The sequence below is a fragment of the Epinephelus lanceolatus genome, chromosome 3, assembly GCF_041903045.1.
Source record: "Epinephelus lanceolatus isolate andai-2023 chromosome 3, ASM4190304v1, whole genome shotgun sequence".
Classification (NCBI taxonomy): Eukaryota; Metazoa; Chordata; class Actinopteri; order Perciformes; family Serranidae; genus Epinephelus; species Epinephelus lanceolatus.
The window spans coordinates 10945592-10966606 of record NC_135736.1 but is presented as its reverse complement, the minus strand read 5'-3'; the positions used below and the strand labels follow the sequence as shown (position 1 = coordinate 10966606).

General features: G+C 42.0%; 1 protein-coding gene across 6 annotated transcripts in view; it reads left to right on the top strand.

Moving 5' to 3' along the window:
- Window positions 1–21015, top strand: part of grin2bb (glutamate receptor, ionotropic, N-methyl D-aspartate 2B, genome duplicate b) — a 140883-nt gene that overhangs the window by 96079 nt on the left and 23789 nt on the right. For all 6 annotated transcript variants that reach the window (XM_033624417.2, XM_078164883.1, XM_078164882.1 and 3 more), the window contains 4 exons: window positions 11774–11888; window positions 12624–12829; window positions 15610–15781; window positions 18547–18700. In XM_033624417.2, coding sequence (XP_033480308.2) covers window positions 11774–11888; window positions 12624–12829; window positions 15610–15781; window positions 18547–18700 — 647 coding nt within the window. The remainder of the gene's footprint in view (window positions 1–11773; window positions 11889–12623; window positions 12830–15609; window positions 15782–18546; window positions 18701–21015) is intronic.

The window sequence follows — 21015 nt, the reverse complement described above, 5'->3', positions numbered from 1 at the left end:
ACTCATGTTTCTGTTTTTAATATCAGGGGCACTTATGCGTACCGGTTGGATTCCGCCACCAACAATAACACTAGATAACAATAACACTACGGCCATGAATATTTCAGTCCCCAAAGGGCGCTGTCAGACACAGGGTTAGCTCTCAATCATCCTTCAGGCACACACCTGGGACACTCTGTGCTTTGTGTATGTGTTGTGAGTGTGTGTTTTCCAACCAGCCATTTTTCTCCATTCGACAGAGCAAAAGTAGAAATTTTGGATCGGTGGATTTTTGGTGGTGACCCCAGAGGCTAGAAACAGCATGCACACGCGCACACACACACACACACACACACACACACACACACACACACACACACACACACACATATAATTCCACCTATTCCATCCCCTCACCCCCAGAGACAAAAGCAATAATAAGGCCATATGTCTCTGCGTGGTCCTGTATAGCTACAGGCCACAGTGGGCTGCATGCATGCTGGATAAGCATGCCATCCTGTCAGTGCTGATGGACGGAGATGGGAGGCCCCAGTGAGTCACGCTCGCAAATTTGTTTAGGGGCTGCTTGACCTTATGGGGCACACACACACACACACACACACAAACTAACACAAATAGGCATATATAAATACATGCATACACCGCAAGCTCTCACACACTCCAACACAAATAAGGAAACACGCAGAGCTCTAGAGGCCATCCATTGTTTCCTGCCAGACAGAGAGGACAGGAACACTTGGATAATGAGAAAATGTGCTCCAAGTGGTTTTGGATGAGGCGCTAAGGGGCTTATTTGTTTGTGTGTGTGTGTGTGTGTGTGTGTGTGTGTGTGCATGTTGCAGGGAAAGGGATGTTTTTATTTGTTTGACTGTGTATGTGCGCTTGCGTTCAAATTCCCTCTCAAATCCCCGTGCTGATTGAAATGCCGCACTGGTCGATGTGATGTAAGAGATGATTAATATTTTGTAGTGAGTTTGCTCTAATGTTAACTGACGAGACGTTAGTCTTCATGTCTGTGGGCCGGCTGCATGTACTCAGTCGGAGGCGTCCAGAAGAGCTCAGTGGAATACCTTTTCTGCAGGCCAATTGACCCGTGTGCTGCCTCGCATGCATGTTCGGCGAGAAAGTTCACATCCTCACATCCTATTTCACCTTTAAAGTAGTTTTTCCTTTAGCGGGAGAGCAGCATTATTGCATTTCTTAACGGGCTCAATAAAAGTGGCTGTCTAATAAATCCTGGCTGTCTTTATTGGAAGGCGAGCAGGCCGATTCATTGTGCTTTTGGGCATCTAGAGCACAAAGTCTCTTTAATAGTCTCTCTTCACACATGTGCACACAACTGTGTCTCCTGCACGTTGTGTCACACAGCTCCTATTTGTTTTCGTTCTTACTGTACTTCTCTTTTCTTTTGTTAGCTTCTTTTACACTGAGGCCTCTTGTCTGAACTGCAAGGATACATGACTTTCTCTGCTTTTCACCGCTTTGTTCTTCCCCTCTCTCCTTTTGTCTACTTGGCGATGCTCCTACATCAGTTCATTCCCATTGAAAAGCACTTTCAGTTAAATGAAGCTAAAACATTGAAACAGAGGGAAATGATGGCTCTCTTCCACCCCCCACTTCACTTCTCTTTCTTCTTCATCTATCAAAATACTGTGATCCTAATTTTCTATATATAAATACATTGTAAGAAGGGAGGATTAGTATGTTTAAGGACAGGATTATTTCTATTGAGCATGAATTCGGTGTTGCTCATTTAAGTCTTGCCCTCTCCCTCTTTATGACTAATTCCCGTGAGGGACATTTAAATGCCATAGATACAACCGATCAATATTTCATATTGCCTTTTACTCATTGGATCTGTGAACACCATCGCACATCTGTCACTACATGTTCAGTGCCGTATGTGAGAATTATTACGTTTTCGTTTGTAGTATGATTACATGTAGGTATATCAATTTACTTTTCTAATAACCTTTTTTAATTTCTCTGTTATTCTCGGAGGGAAGGATGAGGGGGGACTTCTAATGACATTTATTTAAACTGAAGTATTTTAAGCCACTTTGAATCAACATTCAACCCTAACCCTGACATCGAACCCTTCTCCAACTAAATATGTTTTAGGCAAGTGGCAACCTTCCACGACAGAAAAATGAAGCCAATGCAGTAGTGCCAAAAACAGCAGTTCCTCCAATGGCCACTTGAGGCTGGCTCCAAAAATAAGTCAATCCTTCTAGGCCCCCACGTTAAAATGTCCAACCTTATAGGAGAAATAAACATGTTTACAGCCTGGTATAAAAACAGTTTGGTCAGTTTGAGGAAGGGGGCGGAGTGAAGATTGTCCCTCACTGCGGGGAGAGGAGAGAGGGCTTCCCCGGAGGTCAGGCCTCTTTACCCGGTCCTTCTCCTCCACACTTTGGCTTATTTTCACCCAGCCCAGCATTGGTACCTTGGAGAACGGTCTCCTTGCTGCAGGGAGAGGAGAGAGGGCTTTACAGAGACTTATTTTCATTGTGCCGATGGTGGCTTGGAAAACCGCCCCTAACTGTGTCACACGGGCAGAGCTCAGCCGGTCCCCTTCTCCACACTTTGACTTATTTTATCCTACTTGGTTCTATTTCTCCCTCTCTGGGAGCCTGGGCTCACCGCGCAGCAGCCCACCGCATCCATCCACCCCTCCCTCCCTCGCAGCCCTGCACATATACCCCCGAGGCTTGGCTCTCTCTCACCGCGCAGCGGCCCTACACATCCCTCCCTCGCTGCCCCGCACATATACTCCCGAGCCTCGGCGCCTCTCCTTGACCAACTAACCTAAATACTATAAACACACTACTAACTGTAAACCTACACTAAAATACACTATGCTAACAATATGATTCGACAAATTACTAGCTATTCTCTCTGCTCTACTACTCTCTCTGCTCTGATCCAACCTACTCGCTATCAGTTTGATAACTGCAGACAGAATGGTTTTATAGTAAGGGGAGGAGGAGTAAAGGGAGGAGGGCAGGTTTAGCGTGGACGGTTAGTGACGTCATTCGCCCCGAAAAAGAATCATTCGCTTTCAATGTAATGTAATGTAAATTCAAATGTAGTAACCAGGTTTCAAGCTGTAGAGGGCACTCCATACCACATTTTTAAAATACAATGTAGATTTTCGACAGTTTGCACTAAACTGTCATGATTTTGAGCAGGATCAGTCAGTAACACTACTATACAACCAGAAACAATGATTATCAGCTGAAAAAATGGTTTTAGGGTTTAGTTACTCTTTAAGGCTTGAAGTATAATTAAGGCATTAAGGGCATGGCTCCTTTGAGTGACAAGCTGTTTGCAGATAGTGTCTTCGACAGGGTTCACCCGAATACTTTGATGAAAAAAAGGATACGGATATTGAATTTTTTTTGAGTACAAGTATCGTATGCATTGTTTTGTGATTAGTTTTCTAATTAATAGTAAACAGCAACTTCTGATCAACCCATATCAATTACAGGCATAAAATGACAGCTTTTCATTTGGCCCAACCTCCTTTGGGTTAAGGCTCCACCCGTTTCTGGCTTAAACACCGCCCATTCTCAGTACAGATACAGATCATTTCAGTACAGATACAGATACAGAATGTTGTACTCGCTAATAGGGCTGCCACTAACGATTATTTTCATCGTCGACTAATCTGTCGATTATTTCTTCGATTAGTCGACTAATCATTTCATCGAAAAATGTGTTAAAATGTTGAAAAATGTCGGTCTGTCTCACCCAAACCCCAAAATTACGTCATCTAATGTCTTGTTTCATATTCACGCCAAAAGGTTTTAGTTCACTGTCTCGGGAGAGTGTGTAAAGCTGCCAATATCTGAACGTAAGAAGCTGCAGTACTTTTCTATGAAAAATGACTCAAACCGATTAGTCGACTACTAAAATAGTCAAATATGTTGATTATTTTTATAGTCGATTAGTCATCGATTAGTCGACTAATCGTGGCAGCCCTACTCGCTAATACCTAGTCCTCTGGCTCTCAGTCAGATCCACCCCTCGCTCCCTCCCAGCTCCACCCTCTCATCCAACTATGGTCACCTCAGGTCACTTCTGGCTTCAAAAACCCAGGATGGCCACAGCCAAGATGCCCAACTCGAGGCTTCAAAATGGGTCCAAAAACCAATGGGTGACGTCCCAGCCCAGTTGTCGGAGAAAAAATTTGGCATTGCTTGTTGGCATCATTTCTGCTAACCGCAGACCAGCTGAGCATATCAAAATTCTAGAGTGATTAGTTCTAACATTTGCCAAGCTGCAGACCACACAGTGAGACATTGCTGTGTTTCCAAAGGATTGTACCACCATAAGTGAATGGTTATTAGCAAGCTATCACTGCGTTTCCAGTGGTGATTGTAGCACCAAAACCAGCTGCCAAGCTGTAGACAACTGTTTGAGACCAACAAACAGCAACACCGGTTGTTGTTTAGCAAGACATTGGGGGGGGGGGGGGGGGGGGGGGGGGGGGGGCATCACAAGTGGATGTTTTTTTAGCAAGACATCACTGTATTTCCAGCAGTGATTGTGTCACATCAAGCCGGTGTTTCTTAGCAGCTATTGTTGCGTCTCCAGCTGGGATTGTGGCACCAAAACCAGGTATTATAAACTTAAACCTGATCTTTTCCTATCCATAACTAAGTGTTTTTATGCCTAAACATAATCACACTTAAATCAAACATGAAGTTTTAACATATTCATGATATAATAATACATAAATGTTACATGTCAGTGGTTTGCAGAAATGTATGATGCCAGACTTTATTCTGGTGATTGGGCTGTACATCATAGTGGCTATGTCCATTACTTTTATACAGTCTGTAGCCTTGGCAAGTTGCCAAAAGTAATAATTTAAGTAGAATAATAAGTAATTCTCTCTATAAATATATTATAAATATATCTTAGTAAAGTGTGGTTAAGGATGCATTCATGTCATTTGCTTTACCTTGAAAACAAAAATGTGATAATTTATTTTGAGATTAGACATGACCGTAAAAAAACAAATATTTAAGGTCTGCAGACTGTGAAAGGTCATTGTCCTCGCCTGTTAAGCCCTTGTTCACATTTTAAAAAAGAAAGGGCTCTCTCTGATACAGTGCTCCCTCTCTTCAGACTCCACAGGTAGCTGTCTGATGTCTCTGGCTCTGCAGGGGTGCTCATGGGCCCAGATCACATGGAGCTCCTGTGGACTCACTTATTAAAGGCTGCAGCTCAAAGAGACTCAGAGCCTTACATCTTTCCATGTGTAGTCCACATCACGAGTGGTGCCACCAGCAACAAATTAGTCAATAAATAAATAAATAAATAAATAATGACTTTATTTTTTGTGATCAGGAATTATATGTACAAATTGTAAGTGTTTTTCAAAATTAAGATTCAGTGCCAATAAATAAAAAAATAAGCGTTTGTTTTATTTGAGGGGAATTTTAAGTAAAAGGCACAAATTTTATCTTGCAAAGAGTTTGGTTTGTGGCTACTTTGAGGTCCTTGACAGTGAACTGCAGAATAGATTAAAATAGCTAGCAGACAGGCAGCTACTTAAAGATAATTATTATTGTATTACAGAAGTATTACTCAAATTCTTATGTTAAGTCTCTTTTGTTTTGGGTTCATTTGCAGTTTGATTACATTTACATTTAAAGAAACAATGTGTAAGATTTAGGGGGATTTGTTGCCATCTAGGAGTGAGGATTGCAAATTGCAACCAGCTGAAACTTCTCCTGGTTACAATTTCTTCAGTATCTCTTCCTCTCCAAAACAAATGGACCAGGTGATTAAAACCAGTAAAAACACTGTATAAAGCAGTTTTACATTAAAAAATCTTTGTACGATATTTGTGGATGGGCAGCTAACTACAGTGGCTGACGCAAAAATGTGAAAAAGCAAATGGCCCTATCTCAAGCCAGTGTTTGGTTTGTCCGTTATGGACTACTGTAGAAACATGGCGGTGCAACATGGCAGTCTCCATGAATGAGGACCTGTTCCCTATGTAGATATAAACAGAGATTGTTGTCATTGGGCTCCAGCACGTGACAAAACAAATTCTGCCCTTGGCTGGTCCCCTTTTGGATAATATCAAACCTGTTGCAAGAAATCCTGGAGTCTGGTTTGACAGTGATTTCAATTTTGAGCAGCATGTGACAGACATTTTAACTTGTAAAGACACAGAGACAATTATACATGCCTTCATCTCATCATGCTTGGATTAATGCAACAGCCTCTTTTCTTGCCTGAATCAAAAATCTATTAATCAGCTCCAGACTGCACAGAATTCAGCTGCCAGGATTTAACTAGAACCAAGAGACATTATCACATCACTCCAGTTTTAGCACTGGCTCCCAGTATGCTTTAGAGTAGATTTTTTACTCATTACTTTTACCTTGACTGTGACCTCGTAGTACCATACATGCCGGTACATACTGTCTGCTAAACACTTTTTTTGTGTATCTGCTGTAGGTTGAAATACTGTGGGCTTTTACTGTGTTTTAATCACACATGGGGCCCCAGTGAAAAGCTGTCTAACTTGTTCTTGAGTGAACCCTGAGTGCCACAGCTCTTAAACCATACATACTCTTACCATAATTTACCATATTCTACATAGACTCCTCAGACAGTGCTGCTACGGGAATGTAATGTGCAGTACACATTTCATCAGTAGCTGGTAACTCTTCAGAGGCAGGTCTTCTGCAGTCATCCCAGATCATGAGTCATCCACCCAAACCTGATACAGTATACATGTGTGTGTGTGTGTGTGTGTGTGTGTGTGTGTGTGTGCGCACCACAGACTTCCTTACAAACATGCACAGCAGGGATATGTATTTTTGCATCCCTGCATTGCAGCGACGGAGAATTTGTGACCCTGTACGGCTTCACTCTGAGATAAAAGACAGTCATATCAAATGGCTCTGAAACACGTTTGAAGAGATTTTAGAGGGGGGAAAAAAGAGGGATTGTGTCCATGCCATTGATGATTCAGTGTCTCTGTAACTAAAAAATAAATTCCCCTCACAGCCAGTGATTAGTTGGGGAACAGTTGGTGAGCAAGGCGCACACAAGCGATGCATATGGCTGTGATGAAGCCACATGAGGCTCTGTTAGTGGCTCATCCCAGTAGTTTTTATTTCTATTTTTTTCTTCTTCTTCCAGCAGAGTCAGAGGGGAATTCTGACATGAGAAGGGATCAAACGGCACATAAAAGCTACATCAATAGTACAGGGATACAAAATGATAAACAGAGCAGCCTCCTCTGCTGTAAATTCACAGCATGTATCAGTCTTTATGAAGGCACAGGTTAATGCACGGGCAAATGAATCCTATTGATGTGTGATTTGACACGCTACTCGGAGGTGAGATGGAGAGATTGATCTGAAAGAGAAAGGCAGCATGAGGGGAAGTGGGTAAACACTCAGGTTTAGACAGAAAAATACTCCTTTTTCTTTCTTTCAACCAGCCTCTCCCGGGTGAGATTACTGTTCCCATGGCAACGCAGCTGATTGCATGAAAATTGCTGTGGTTGTGGGCGCCATGGCAACACGTTACATTACATTATACTGGTGTTAAGAGCCCCCCTGCGTGCGTCCCTATGTTGCGGTTTTGCGTATACTTACACATGTCAACCCGTCATGATGACATATCGTCACATGGGCTGCAGTGGCGTCAGGGCGGCAGCAAGTTGGACCTCCAGAGCCTCCACCCACACCGCCTTGATCTTTTTGGTTCCCTATTCACACTGAGATTATGTTTAGGAGGCTTATCCCATGTTACACACGCATTACAGCACTTTTAGCATGCTAGCCAGCCAGTATGCAGCAATAGGCATTTCATGGAGGCTTGAGTCATAATATTGACTTTCTCAAAGCATTTAGCCTACTTAGGTGTGTGTGTGTGTGTGTGTGTGTGTGTGTGTGTGTGTGTGTGTGTGAGGTGGGATATAAATATAGTGGAAGACATTAGAGATAGAAGTACTGAATGTTCTTGTAGGAGGTACTTGCAATAAAATCTTGGGTAAGTTTCAGGCCCATTGCTCATCTGTTGTCTGCATTTTTTTTTTTATTCACTCGTGAAAAGATTTATTGTCTTTTTCACACTGTTGACTTGGTTGGAGATGATGGTGGGTAAAATGCGCAAGGCACCTTCTTTGAAAAGTCTGCACACACACATACACACAGCCCCTCACTCCTTGAATTCAGACAAGATATTTATTTCTCCGGTGGATTGTTTCAGAGGCAGAGCGTCTCCATGGTGATGGCAGCCCACAGATCAGGATGGGGAAGAGTGAGGGAAGGAAGGAGGCGGCAGAGAGAGAGAGAGAGAGAGAGAGAGAGAGAGAGAGAGAGATGATTCCAGTTTATCTGCCACTGCTGTACACTTGTTGACACACATATATGCTGATGTGTATTCACACAGGCGGTTAATACTCTCTCTGCTCCTTTCTCTCTTTTCCACCTTTCGCTCCTGGTTTCTGTTCTCTCTCCTCCCTCCCTGCTCTCACTGGCTCTCACTGCTTCCCTGCTCTTCTTCTTTATGTTTCTCATCAGGTGCAATATGTTTTACCAAGCTTCAAACTGGGTCATTTTTGCCATATTAAACAGCATGATTACTACACAGGTGTGCCTTAGGATGGTCACAATAAAAGGCCACTCCAAATGTGCAGTTTGATCACACATCACAACGCCACAGATGTCACAAGTTTTTAAGAGAGTGTGTCATTGGCATGCTGACTGCCGGAATGTCCACCAGAGCTGTTGCCCGTGAACTGAATGTTCATTTCACTACCATAAGCTGTCTCCGATGTCGTTTGCCTGAATTTGGCAGAACGTCGGACCAGCATCACAACAGCAGACCCCATGTAACTACACCAGCTCAGGACCTCCACATCCAGCGTCTTTACCTGCACAAATGTCTGAGACGAGCCATCCAAACAGCTGATGTAACAATTGGTTTGCACAATTGAAGAATTACTACAAAAACTATTCTCAGGGAAGCTCATCTGCATGTTGTCATCCTCACCAGCGTCTTGACCTGACAGCAGTTTGTCATCATATCCAACTTGTGTGGTTGTGAGTGTTGGATGGATGGATGTACTGCCAAATTCAGGGAAATGACATTGGAGACAACCTATGGTAGTGAAATGAACATTAAGCTCACGGGCAGCAGCTCTGGTGGACATTCCTGCAGTCGGTGTGCCAATGGCACACTCCCTCAAAACTTTGCATTGCGTTGTGTGATCAAACTGCACATTATAGAATGGCCTTTAATTTTGACCATCCTAATTTACACAAGTACGAGTACGAGTAATTTAAACCTGTGTAGTAATCACAAAAAGGAGAACTGCTCACTAACACAGATTTTAACAAATTTGTGACCAAATTTGAGAGACATACATATGGAGTGCATATAAACGTCTTAAGCCTCCTACAGACTATGAGATTTTAGCGCTCTTGTAAGTTTAATGCAAACTATGCTGTACCACATGGATTTAATACACTTGGGTACGATATAAAGTTTGATGTATGCAGACTGTATAATGACAGGTGTATGATGACAGTGAATTGCAGGCTACGGCGTGCAATGCAGTAGCTTCCCATACTGAGTGTGCTTGGATGCTGTACAAGTTGTTAATTCAGTTCAGTTCAATTCAGTTTTATTTATAAAGCCTGATATCACAAATCACAATTTGCCTTAGATGGCTTTACAGCACACAACATCCCTCTGTCCTTGAAACCTCACAGCGGATGAGGAAAAATTCCCCCCCAAAAAACCCTTTGATAGGGAAAAAAAATGGTAGAAACCTCAGGAAGAGCAACTGAGGAAGGATACCTCTTCTGGGACTTCTCCAACTGTGAAGCGCATCATAGAGGGTCACTTTAATAAATAACCTAAAATTTTGTGGGCACTATATACTGCGATGTGTCTGTGTGTGTTTGTTAGCTGCTAGGTTGCTCACCTGGCAGCTGCAACTCCGCTGCTATTTCCTTCCATGCTTCGTCCTTCTTTATGCGATCATAGTAAGAGCTGGCGGACGCACCATACAGGCAAAGCTTCTGCTGCCACAACTTGACAAGGTTTTCCTCTTTGCTGGAATCCCACACATTTCTTTTAGCGCATTTTGCCTCCATGACAAGCTGCTATCCATTTGCTTGTTTAGGTTAGCACCAGCATGTCATTTCATGCTGCGGTTTCCATTGGTTGGTTAGAAGATGTAGGACATAACAGCAGTCACAGTGAGATGGTCATCCCAAATTTCTGGTCCAGTTTTATCCTAAGCAGTCTTTGATTGCAAGACCGTGACAGTGGCCATTCTTGAACCTCTCACTGCGATGTAGGATCCCTGTTTTAGAGCCACGACCAAAGATGTCCCCATGTTTCTTTCACGATGCTCATCTTTTGTCTGTGACAACCCAAAATTGCACAGTGTATACCAGGCTTTAGATCTTAACTTAAACCTATGAAAAATGGGAGCAAAACAAAAAAGTGTTGTTTAAAGGTTGCTACTGTAGTTGTTGTAGTAATAAATAAAACCATTTAAAACTTTAAGGAAAATCAGATCAGATCACAAGAAGTGTGTTCACAGAAGCGATTTAGAAAGACACTGAGTTCCTCTGGCAGGTTGTTCCACAGTGTGGGTGTTTAAACAGCAAACACTTTGTCCTAAATCTAACCATGGGAACAACAGGCAGGGTCCTGAATCTTCAGACCTCAGACCACCAGCAAAATTAGTATCTGCCTCTGAAGGCATAACACAGACATATAATCAAATATATAAAGTGTGAAGAGAGTAAAGATCAACAAAGCAAATGTGTTCAAAGGCATACTGTAAAACCAGTGGGTGTCAGATATTACACATAGCCAGCCATCTCCAGACATTATTCTGTGAACCCAATAACACATTTCACAAAAGAACATTACTAGTATTTCACTACTGAACATTTGTCAGCGCAAATGAGTCATTACAAATAGCAGCAGTGTACGCTTTGTGATTGAACTGTTTTGGCTCAATATTTCAGTGTTCAAGACATTTGAGAATATTCATTAAATGAGGTGCATGATTGCATGTGTGTGATTTCTCCTACCACATTTCCTACTGTTTTAAACATTGGAGCATGTTAGCCTTATGACATCTAAGTTTAATGTGTCAGGAGATGTGTCTGGTGTAGTGTGGTAGCTCTCATGAACCGTGTTTCCAGCAGCAGCAGAAAAGCTCGAAAAACCACTGCACTGCATGTTCCCTGCTCAGCACCACATAGCAGACAGACACAGTTAGCAACTAGCTGCTGAATATACTGTAGTGGAGCATTTAGCAGCTAAACAGCCAGATATTTCCCTCAGGGGTTGCTGAAGAGCAAAATAGAGCAAACAGCAGAGTGAATATTGGACTTAAATTCACCAGAAAGATGACTGTATGAATGCACCTGTTTTCTAACACACAGCCACAACAACTGCGGTCATAATATGTTGTGTTCACAGATTGTTGTGCTGCTTCTGAGGCCAAAAAACAGTTAATGCAGTTTTAAAGAAATCTACAATATGTTCAGTTTATCTTGATGTCACTGTTCAGAGGCTGAAAAATTTATCAGTTTCACCACACTCATGAGTTTGTGGAGGGGGCTTTTAATTATGTATATCCATTATGTATTTGTAACGTAGTGGGTAAGAAATACAGCTGGAAGTCTAAATTGTGCACATTTTGCCTATAGAGCAACACACAGATATTCATACATCTGACTCAGACTTGACCTGTCATTCTCAGGTACCTCATGAATGTGACATTTGAAGGCCGAAACCTGTCATTCAGCGAAGAGGGTCACCAGATGTTCCCCAAACTGGTCATCATTCTTCTAGACAAGGATAGACAATGGGACAGGGTGAATATCTTATTCTCCTTTCCTCTCCTACTCCTCTTCCTCTTGTCTTTCTCTTTTCTTCCCCTCTCCGTTATTTTCCTCTCCAGTTCTTCTTCGCCTCTCCTCTCCTTTGTTCTCTCCTTTTCTTTGTATCTTCACTTCCTTTCCTCTCTTCTAATCTGTTCTCTTCCTGTCTTCTCGTTTCTTCTTCCCCTTTTATCCTCTCTTCTTCTTTTCCTCTTCTCTTCTTCTATTTTTTATCTTCTCTCTTCTCCTCTTTTCTTGTTTTCTTCTCTTATTTTCTTCAGTTTTCTTTATTTTCCTGTCTCCTTTTCCTCCTCTGTTATTCTCTTTTCTTCTCTCCTCTCTCTTCTTTCTGTTCCTCTTCACCTCTTCTCCTCCTCTTTTGTTCTCTTCCCTTCTTTTCTTTTGCTTTTACGTATTCATTTTCCTCCTGTTTTCTCCACTTCTCTTCCTCTGTTTTTTTCTCCCGTCTTGTCTGTTCTCTTCTCTTCTCTTCTCTTTTTCTTCTCCTCTGTTATCTTTTTTCTCTTCACTGCTTTTCTCTTTTATCTTCTCTTTTTCCTACTGTTAGCCTCTTTCTGTATCTTGTCCCGCCCTTCTCTCTTCATCTAATCTATCTTTACCCTCTGTGATGTGTCTGTCACTTCTTCATTTGGAGTGTCTCCCTGCCACCTGAAGCACCTGTTACAGTAGCCTGTATATCACACAGCCTCCTCCCACTCCCTCATGCAGGTTGGCAAGTGGGAGAGAGGCTCCCTGACGATGAGGTACCATGTGTGGCCTCGCTTTGAGCTGTATTCTGCAGCGGAGGAGCAGGAGGACCACCTGTCCATCGTAACTCTGGAGGAGGCGCCGTTTGTCATTGTGGAGGACGTGGACCCGCTCAGTGGGACCTGCATGAGGAACACTGTGCCGTGCCGCAAACAGCTCAAACTCACGTGAGAATTTAAACATGAGAATACTAAATTCTATTAGGTTTTGTTTCCCGTTTTTCCTAAAGTCATTTTGGTCTCACGGGAGTAAAAAAATCAGATTTGTTTTTACTGTGTGAATCCGGGATGAATATTGTAGAGTTGAGTTCTAAAAATAGAACACTTTTTCTTGATGAAACTTAGTGTGAGACATATTGATTTATACATCAATATGGCTGCAAAATGAATTATTTAAAACTTTGCTGGTGTACTGTGTAACCCTCTGCATGTATTCAAAGTCAAACAAATCACCAGTATAAAACACCATAAAACACCAGCAGCATTGACAGTTTAGCAGAATATTATGAATAATTGTGAATGTAACCAAAGGAAATAGAGAAATGAATCCATGTCAGTATAAAACATTGTGCAGAGATGAATGCTCACAGTCATTAATTATTGCACATTTCCCTTGAATTTTCCTTTTTTTGCATCTTTGACTTCTTTGTTTATCATTTTTCATCAGTGCTACATGCTGCACTAATTCTCTTTTCTCTACTGGATTTTGAAAACATAACCATTTTCATCCTTTCACGGCCTCTCAGCATCCTCTGATTACCTGCTAACCACATCATTGTATTGGTTTCTATCACTGTTGTCCTCTCTCCCCTGCCTCTTCACCCTCTTGCTATCCACTTCTCGTTGGTGTGTGATAATGAATTTTCTTCGATGGCCTCCTTTTCTATCGCTGGCCTACCTGAAATCTCCTGAGGGTGTCCTACATCTTCTGGCTCAGTGGTTTTTTTATTGACTGATCTTCCACCCTGTTCTTTCTCCTATTCCCCTATTCCCCTTTTCTCCTTCCCTCTGTCCGTCTGTCGGCCGGTCTGTCTGTCTGTCTCTTTCTTCAAAGACATCCACAGCATTTCAGGGATAGGCAGAATATGCCACAGAGAATATGCAGGATTTCTCTCCAGCCAAAAGAACTCCATGAACCAGATTCATGGAGTTGTCTAGATTTGTCTATGTATGCACAAAAGCAGAAATATGTGGACACAGCCTTAGTCATATTCCATGCTTACAGTGCATTTTACCACAGTTATCACAAAGATATTCATTATTGATTAATATGACAATTATTTTCTTGATTATTTGATCTTAAAAAATGTCAGAACATTTTGAGAAAGCTCTGAAACATTTCAGAACAGCAGCACATCCTCACATTTGAAAAACTGCTGAAAAAAGACTGAAATGATTGATTAATTATAGCTCAGGTAGGCAGAAATCTGTATAAGGGGGAAAAAAATGGCAGATTTTTTAAAAATACACCCTCCTCCTGCAGCTCGCCTCTCTCCCTTCTCTGTCTCAAGCCCCTCCCACCAGACGACCACAGGCATATGCATGCTCTTCATACTGTATTCTAATGTTTCCCATACATTGATTTATTTAATCTTATTTCATTGTTGAAGTGTACACAGCACATTCGCTCAGCCTCTCTTTCCCCTGCTCCTTCTTTTTCTCTGATAATCACACTACAAATGTCAGACACAAACTTAGCCAATTCCTCTGTCACCTCACATCGCTCTCCGCCGCCGCCCTAGAGGGGAGCTGGCAGCAGCTCGGGAGATGAACCATCAGATGACAGCGCAAACCTTCTCCCCGTGCTGGGTTTCATAGTGGACTTGTGGCCAGCGGCAGCACTACGTGTAACTTGTTAGGTGATCTTGCGGGGAGTTGCGACTGTTGGTCCCCCAGTGCTGGGTTTGCGCTGGCTGGATTTGTGGTGCTGTGGCCGCTGACTGAAGGTTTGTCTCTGGAGCTGCTGCCCACCCTCCTCTCAGTGAGGTAGTTTGTAGTGAATGAGGTGAAGGACACACTGTGATTTGAGTCTCTAGCTAATGTTATCTAAGCCTACATAATCATGAACTTGAAGCCACAGCCGTAAGCTTTGGCTTCGCTTTGGTTAGCAAAACGCTAAACCATCAGCAACATTTTCTCTCCATCTGCTTACTGGCACGTGTTTTGTTTCATTTATTGTCAGACTCTTCTTTAGACTCTCTTTTTGATAAGTCTGTGTTCTGTTTTTTGGGTTGCTTTGCAGTGTAGGAAGTTGATGCCAATGCTGGAATAGCAACTTTCTCTGCAGGATTCTCAGCCATCGAATTAGGTTTTAGCCGAAGGGATGTGCACGTGCATCTGTTTGTAGAACAGATTTGTAGAACAGCTGATAGGAACACCCTCTCTGAAATGACCCATGATTGGTCAAAGTCTCCTATAACAAGCTAGTTTTTCTAAAGTCTGAAAACAGAGCCCAGAGGAAGTCTAGTATTCTCTCAGACAACTTGAATTACAATATGTTCAGTGTTTGTAAAGGGATTTTTGCCCAATGATGCCAAAATTAAACTGCCTGCCCCAAGTTTAACACAAAAGTTGCCTTTAGAGAATGTTAAGTTATATCACGCTGTGTGGGATGGGACAGCCATGTTTGGAGGATTGCGCCCCATCCAAAAAATTCAACATGGCGTGCCGACAACTTCACATTCTCTATTAATGTTCTGTCAGTCGACATTAATTCATCTGAACTCGGGTGGTTTCAGTGCGTTGCTCTTGGTGTCCCATTTTTTAAAGTGTGCTAATCAGTGAAACAACCTGGTCAATTTTATTAATTTACTTTCATTTCATGTCATCCCTGCTGCTGTCCTCTCTCTTTTGAATTTTCTAGTTTATTGTGCCTGAACCCAAATAAACTTTTACACCTGTTCCCCATATCTTAACTTCCTCTTCTTCCCCTCTGTACCATCTACCAGCAATCAGACGGGTGATTCAGGGATTTACATCAAACGCTGCTGCAAAGGTTTCTGTATTGACATCCTGAAGAAGATTGCCAAGACAGTCAAGTTCACTTATGACCTCTACCTGGTCACCAACGGCAAACATGGCAAGAAGGTGAATGGGACATGGAACGGCATGGTCGGGGAGGTGAGGACATTACTCTTTATTTTACACAAACACTACATTTTTTCCACGTTCTTGGTGAATTACTGGCTCTGATTTTGTTTCACTGATCTGTAGTGGACAGATGTTTTTTGAGTTACATATAAGGTGCAAAAGAAGAAAGGTGGATCTTGTTTGGATAAGCTTAGCTCAACATCAGAAGGAAGCAACAGTTTAGCATTGGCTGTAAACAGCTTTGAAATACCCACAATGACAGTTTGGACGATTTCATACAGACCTGCTGGCACGTCAGCTGATTGTGGATTTCACAGCTGGCAAAACACTTGCAGCATAGCGCTAGAGACCTTGCCATGCAACCGTTATCAAATCAGCAGAGTGACTAAACAGAGCATGATACTTAAAATCTAATAATATTCCACATGTTTCTCTGACTTCCATCAAAACTGGAATAGTACACCAGTACATTTGCTATGACTGCAGGTCTTTTTTATTAATTGGTGTCCATTTAGCTCATCACTGTGGGTGGTGTGTCACTGGTGGCATGCAATATCCCTCCCACTATTTTCTTAAGAGCGTGGTGCATTCAGCATGCCTCCCTGAAGACATGCAACACTATTTATAATGACACAGTGAAAGAAAAGTGATAAAAATATAATCTGCTTCAAATGTCAAGGGTCAAATTCAACATCTGCTATTTTGTAGAGTGAGAAAAGTTGCAATTTCAGAGGCGTATAGCTGAGAATTTAGCTATCAAGCTTCTCTCTCTCCTATTGCATTTGTTTAATGGTGCCTGATAGAAGTCATTTGTAACACTGGAATGTGAAACAAATCACATTATGCTGACCAGTGAAATATGAGGAAGCTAATATTAACAACAAAAAATGTGGCAATTTAACTTAAAATGCAGTGCTTCTTTTTTGTTTATAAACCCAATATATTCCCTGTGAGAATACACCAACATCAGGTCTAAAGCTGTTGATTAATATATCTTGAATTTAATCTGTTTCAACCTCGTGGCACAATCAATTATGGCATATTACATTCCTGCAAACCACAGATAAGTTACATTTGTATGTTATTATATAGCGGATACGTTAGAATTTTGCATTTCAATATCACTGTGGTTAAAGTTTTGTTAGGTTTAGGCACAAAAATCACTTGGTCATGGTGAAGACAACATCATGTTTTGGCTGGTTTTGGTGGCTAAAAAGCCCCTATCCCTGTAAAGAGCAGGCATTTTTCATGGCACTGTCACCGGTGGAAACACAGCAGTGGGTCGCTAAAAAACAAGTTTGGTGGTTAAAAAGCTGCTGGAAGACGCAGCAATGACTTGCGACATAATAACTGGTTTTGTTGTTTGTTGGTCTCGATCAGTGGTCTGCATCTCGGCAGGTGTCTCGCCTAGATGCCATTCCATCCACCATACACTTCACCTCCTGATGACAAAGTCGGCTCATATACTATGTCACTTTAGAAACGTTGATATGATATGGATGAAGTATACAAATGTAACACATACGTGGCCTGTAGACACACCAATATTTTCTTCTGGCTACTGAACTGATGATTTATGTTTGTTTATCTAATGGATGTTTGTTGCCTCTTCGCTCTCTGTTTTTTGCTTTCACTTTTGCTGCTCTTATAGCTGATTTTAAAGCAAGACTGTAATGATACAACTGGGTGTTTGGTGCCCATAGGAATTTATTTTTATGATAGGGCTAATTATATTGTCTGAGTGTCTCTTTCTTACTTTTCCTGTCAGCCATCGAGCTGCACTTGTTCCCCACAACCTGGCCTGAGGGGGAGCTGTGATCAGCACCGCAAAAACCTCAGGAGGAGGACAATGAGGCTCCTAATCAGAGATGGAGACAGAAAAAGACATAGAGAAAGAAAAAGCGATTGGAAGAGAAAAGGCGAGAGAGAGAGAAAGCAGCCTCAGGGAAAGACCCATTTCTCTCCTGCACACATTACACAGTACACAATTCAGCACTATGCAGCCTTTGCAAATCGATGTAACGTCCAACCTAATTGATTATGGCAAAGAACGAGCAACATTATTATTATCTTTGGAACATATGAGTTAAGAAGTGCTGGGTAATGTCAGATTTCAGTATCTGAAGTTCACCTACTGTAGATATTTTTATAAAATACCTGATATATATATATATATATATATATATATATATATACATATATATGTGTGTGTGTGTGTGTGTGTGTGTGTGTCTGTCAGCGTTAAGGCAAAGGCATGCAAATGTGCAGTGCATGCATGCTTGGACACATTAGTCGATGTCCTTAAATGCCTAAGCAAGCAGCTAATGACTTAATTTGAATGGGGGGAAAACAGGACAGCAGACGCAGAAAACAGAATGAGAGAGAGAGAGAAAAACAAAGCAGGCCTCTATGAAGAAGTGTGACAAACAGAGAAAAAAACAGTGCGTAGGTTTCCTGCTCACTCTGGCATACATATCCCTTATTAACACAGTCTTTTGTGCTCCATTTTTATTCATGGCCCGGGGCTCCAGAAACTTGGGGCTAAATATACCTAAACACTCTCAGAGGGTGGCTAGTTTGGTGGGGAGTCGAATACTGACCCGCTGTAGTAATGATCTTCTTCTCCTCCTGCATCCATTTTACTGAAATAGTGTGTTGAACACTTGGCAGAGATAGTGGCTTGTGTATAAACTGCAGGGCTGAATGTTTCTTTCACTGTAATCCTGAGAATACTCAGCTCTGACCTTTCACATTCCCCTCCTGTCTGTCTCTGTCTGTCTGTGGTTGACCCTCAGGTGGTGTTGAAGAATGCCCACATGGCAGTGGGTTCACTCACCATCAACGAGGAGAGGTCAGAGGTCATTGACTTCTCTGTGCCCTTCATTGAGACGGGCATCAGTGTCATGGTCTCCCGTAGCAACGGCACCGTGTCCCCCTCCGCCTTTCTTGGTGAGGAGAAACACACCTGGTGCTTCTGGCAGATGTACAACACAATCCAGAACACTCACATGCACACGCACACGCTCATATTGAATAATAAATGCACAATCACAGACAGAGTACAAGTAGGTTTTTCACAAACAAGGACATTGTTTAATTGTGTTGATCAGTGTTTTCCAGCAGCACGAAACAAGTGTTTTCACATGGTGACATAAAATGCAACGGACAATCAGTTTAAAAAAACCTGCATATTTTTCTGTGAACATCACTAAAAGAGAGATGCATGTACTCATACGTCAACATTAATGTAAAAGGAGTATGGTTGACCTTTGGAAACCATAGTTGACAAAACAATCTCACAACAAGGTCCATTTAGTGGCTCTTCTGGAGCTTTCAGTCATATCACACACAAGTTGTCCTGGAATTGTAGATGTTCAAATTTCCATTGTTCTGAACACTTGGATGACGTCTCCTTGCCTTGTTTTAAAGTCCCTACTGTTGTAATCCTTTCAGTCCTTTCATTTCAGTCCTTGGTGACTCGTAGACGTCTGTTGTTACTGTGGTAACAGCAATTAATACTACAAGTCACAGAATTCTGCAGGCAGTAAACACTCAAGCAGCGATTTTATCAGAAACACAAAGAAGAGCTGTTGTATTTGTTCACAGAGCAAACAGACTTACTGAGGAAGTCAGTCAATTACCATCCTTTCTCCATCATGCCGTGAGCAATCGCGATGTGATTTCATGTTGTGCACAGAGCGAAATTTTTGCACACAGCAGCAGGGCAAAGAGAAGCTGGTTACCTTGTTGCATAGTTGAAGGTGTCACAGCTCATTGCGGCTGCTCCTTCATGTTCCATTACTCTCTGCAATATTTGAAATAGACCCAAAAAATGTTTTGTAAGTGTATCCTTGATGAATGATAGCTGCCAGTGCTGTCCCCTGGGATAAATACATTATATTTCCTGTCACTGCTTCAAAATAAAAGCCACCTTGTGTTTTGCCAGTCTTTTAATGCAAACTAGCAGCAGAAGAAAATGTTCAGTTTGCATTAGTAGTAACTTAATAAAGGTCTGATAGGGCTGTAGGAGAGTGAACAGTAAACAGTGAGGCTGTTACCAACAGGGGCGTCTCAGTAAGTGGGACTGATTACCCAGCACCTCAGTGGGAGGGGGACCCTCAAAAAGCCTGGAATGAAAAGTTTGATGCTGAAACACCAATGTACACTGTCATTTCTTCCCTAAAAATGGGAAATTGGGTACCAAAAAAGAAAAGAAAGAAAGAAATGGGAAAGAAAAAAAATTCAAAAGGTACATGAGAGTTTTCTGTGACTTTACATGACGTAAATGTTGATTGCACAATGTACTGGCTATAGAATAATGACACCATCTGTGCCTATATTGGTTCCCTTAAGCCTCGCTTTCACAGTGCAACTCTGTCTGCCACCAAGTACAATCTCCCGGGAAAATGAAGGCTTAATTTACAGCACAAAAGGAAGTGTGTCAACCATTGCACAACCAAAACAAGAAGTGGATAGTGCATGTGTTTTTCCCAGGCCCCAGATTTTTCCCAGTGGCCACTCGCCGTATTGCAGCAAAAAAAAGCCCAAACGCATTTCTCCATAGGCCACCATTATCAAAGAGACAAAGTGTTGACAGGACACCTCGAACTGCACAAATTATAACTCTACTATTATGAATTTTTGATCCATGGACATTTTCTGGTTGTAAAACTCTCCTTGATCATCACAATGTGAAGTCTATGGACCAAGCGGGAGCTTGCAGGTGGGGCCAGTGGACCAAACTCTACTGCACATAGTTAGTGGGCCACATAACCCAGAAGTAAACCTGGAAACTAGAAACTTTTTGGCCATGTGAGCAGTCCTCATTAGACTGAATAGGCGCTGCCTTGAGGTCCACTATCCAGATCAAATAATACATCTATGGTTTTCCTCGGTAACTATCCCCAGTTACCAAAGAGTGTCTTTATAAGTTCTTTATTATCCCCAGTCGTGGAAATGGTGGACGGTGGAACAACAGAGGTCACAGTTGCTAGGCTCTGAGGAAAACGGAGAGCGATGCAGTTATCCCTGTGACAATGGTGCCAACAATAATACCAAAGTTGTCTGTTTCTAGGTTAATGTTAAACTGCTCAGAAAAAGGAACATTGTAACATTTACAACTCGATGTGCTGATGAATATCATGTGATGTAATCGAAGCACCAGAGCAGCCACTAAATGGACCTTGTAGTGGGATTATTTTGTTAACTACAGCGTTACGGTGTTTGTCACAGATTGTTGTGTGTGTGAAAATTGCAAAGCAGAG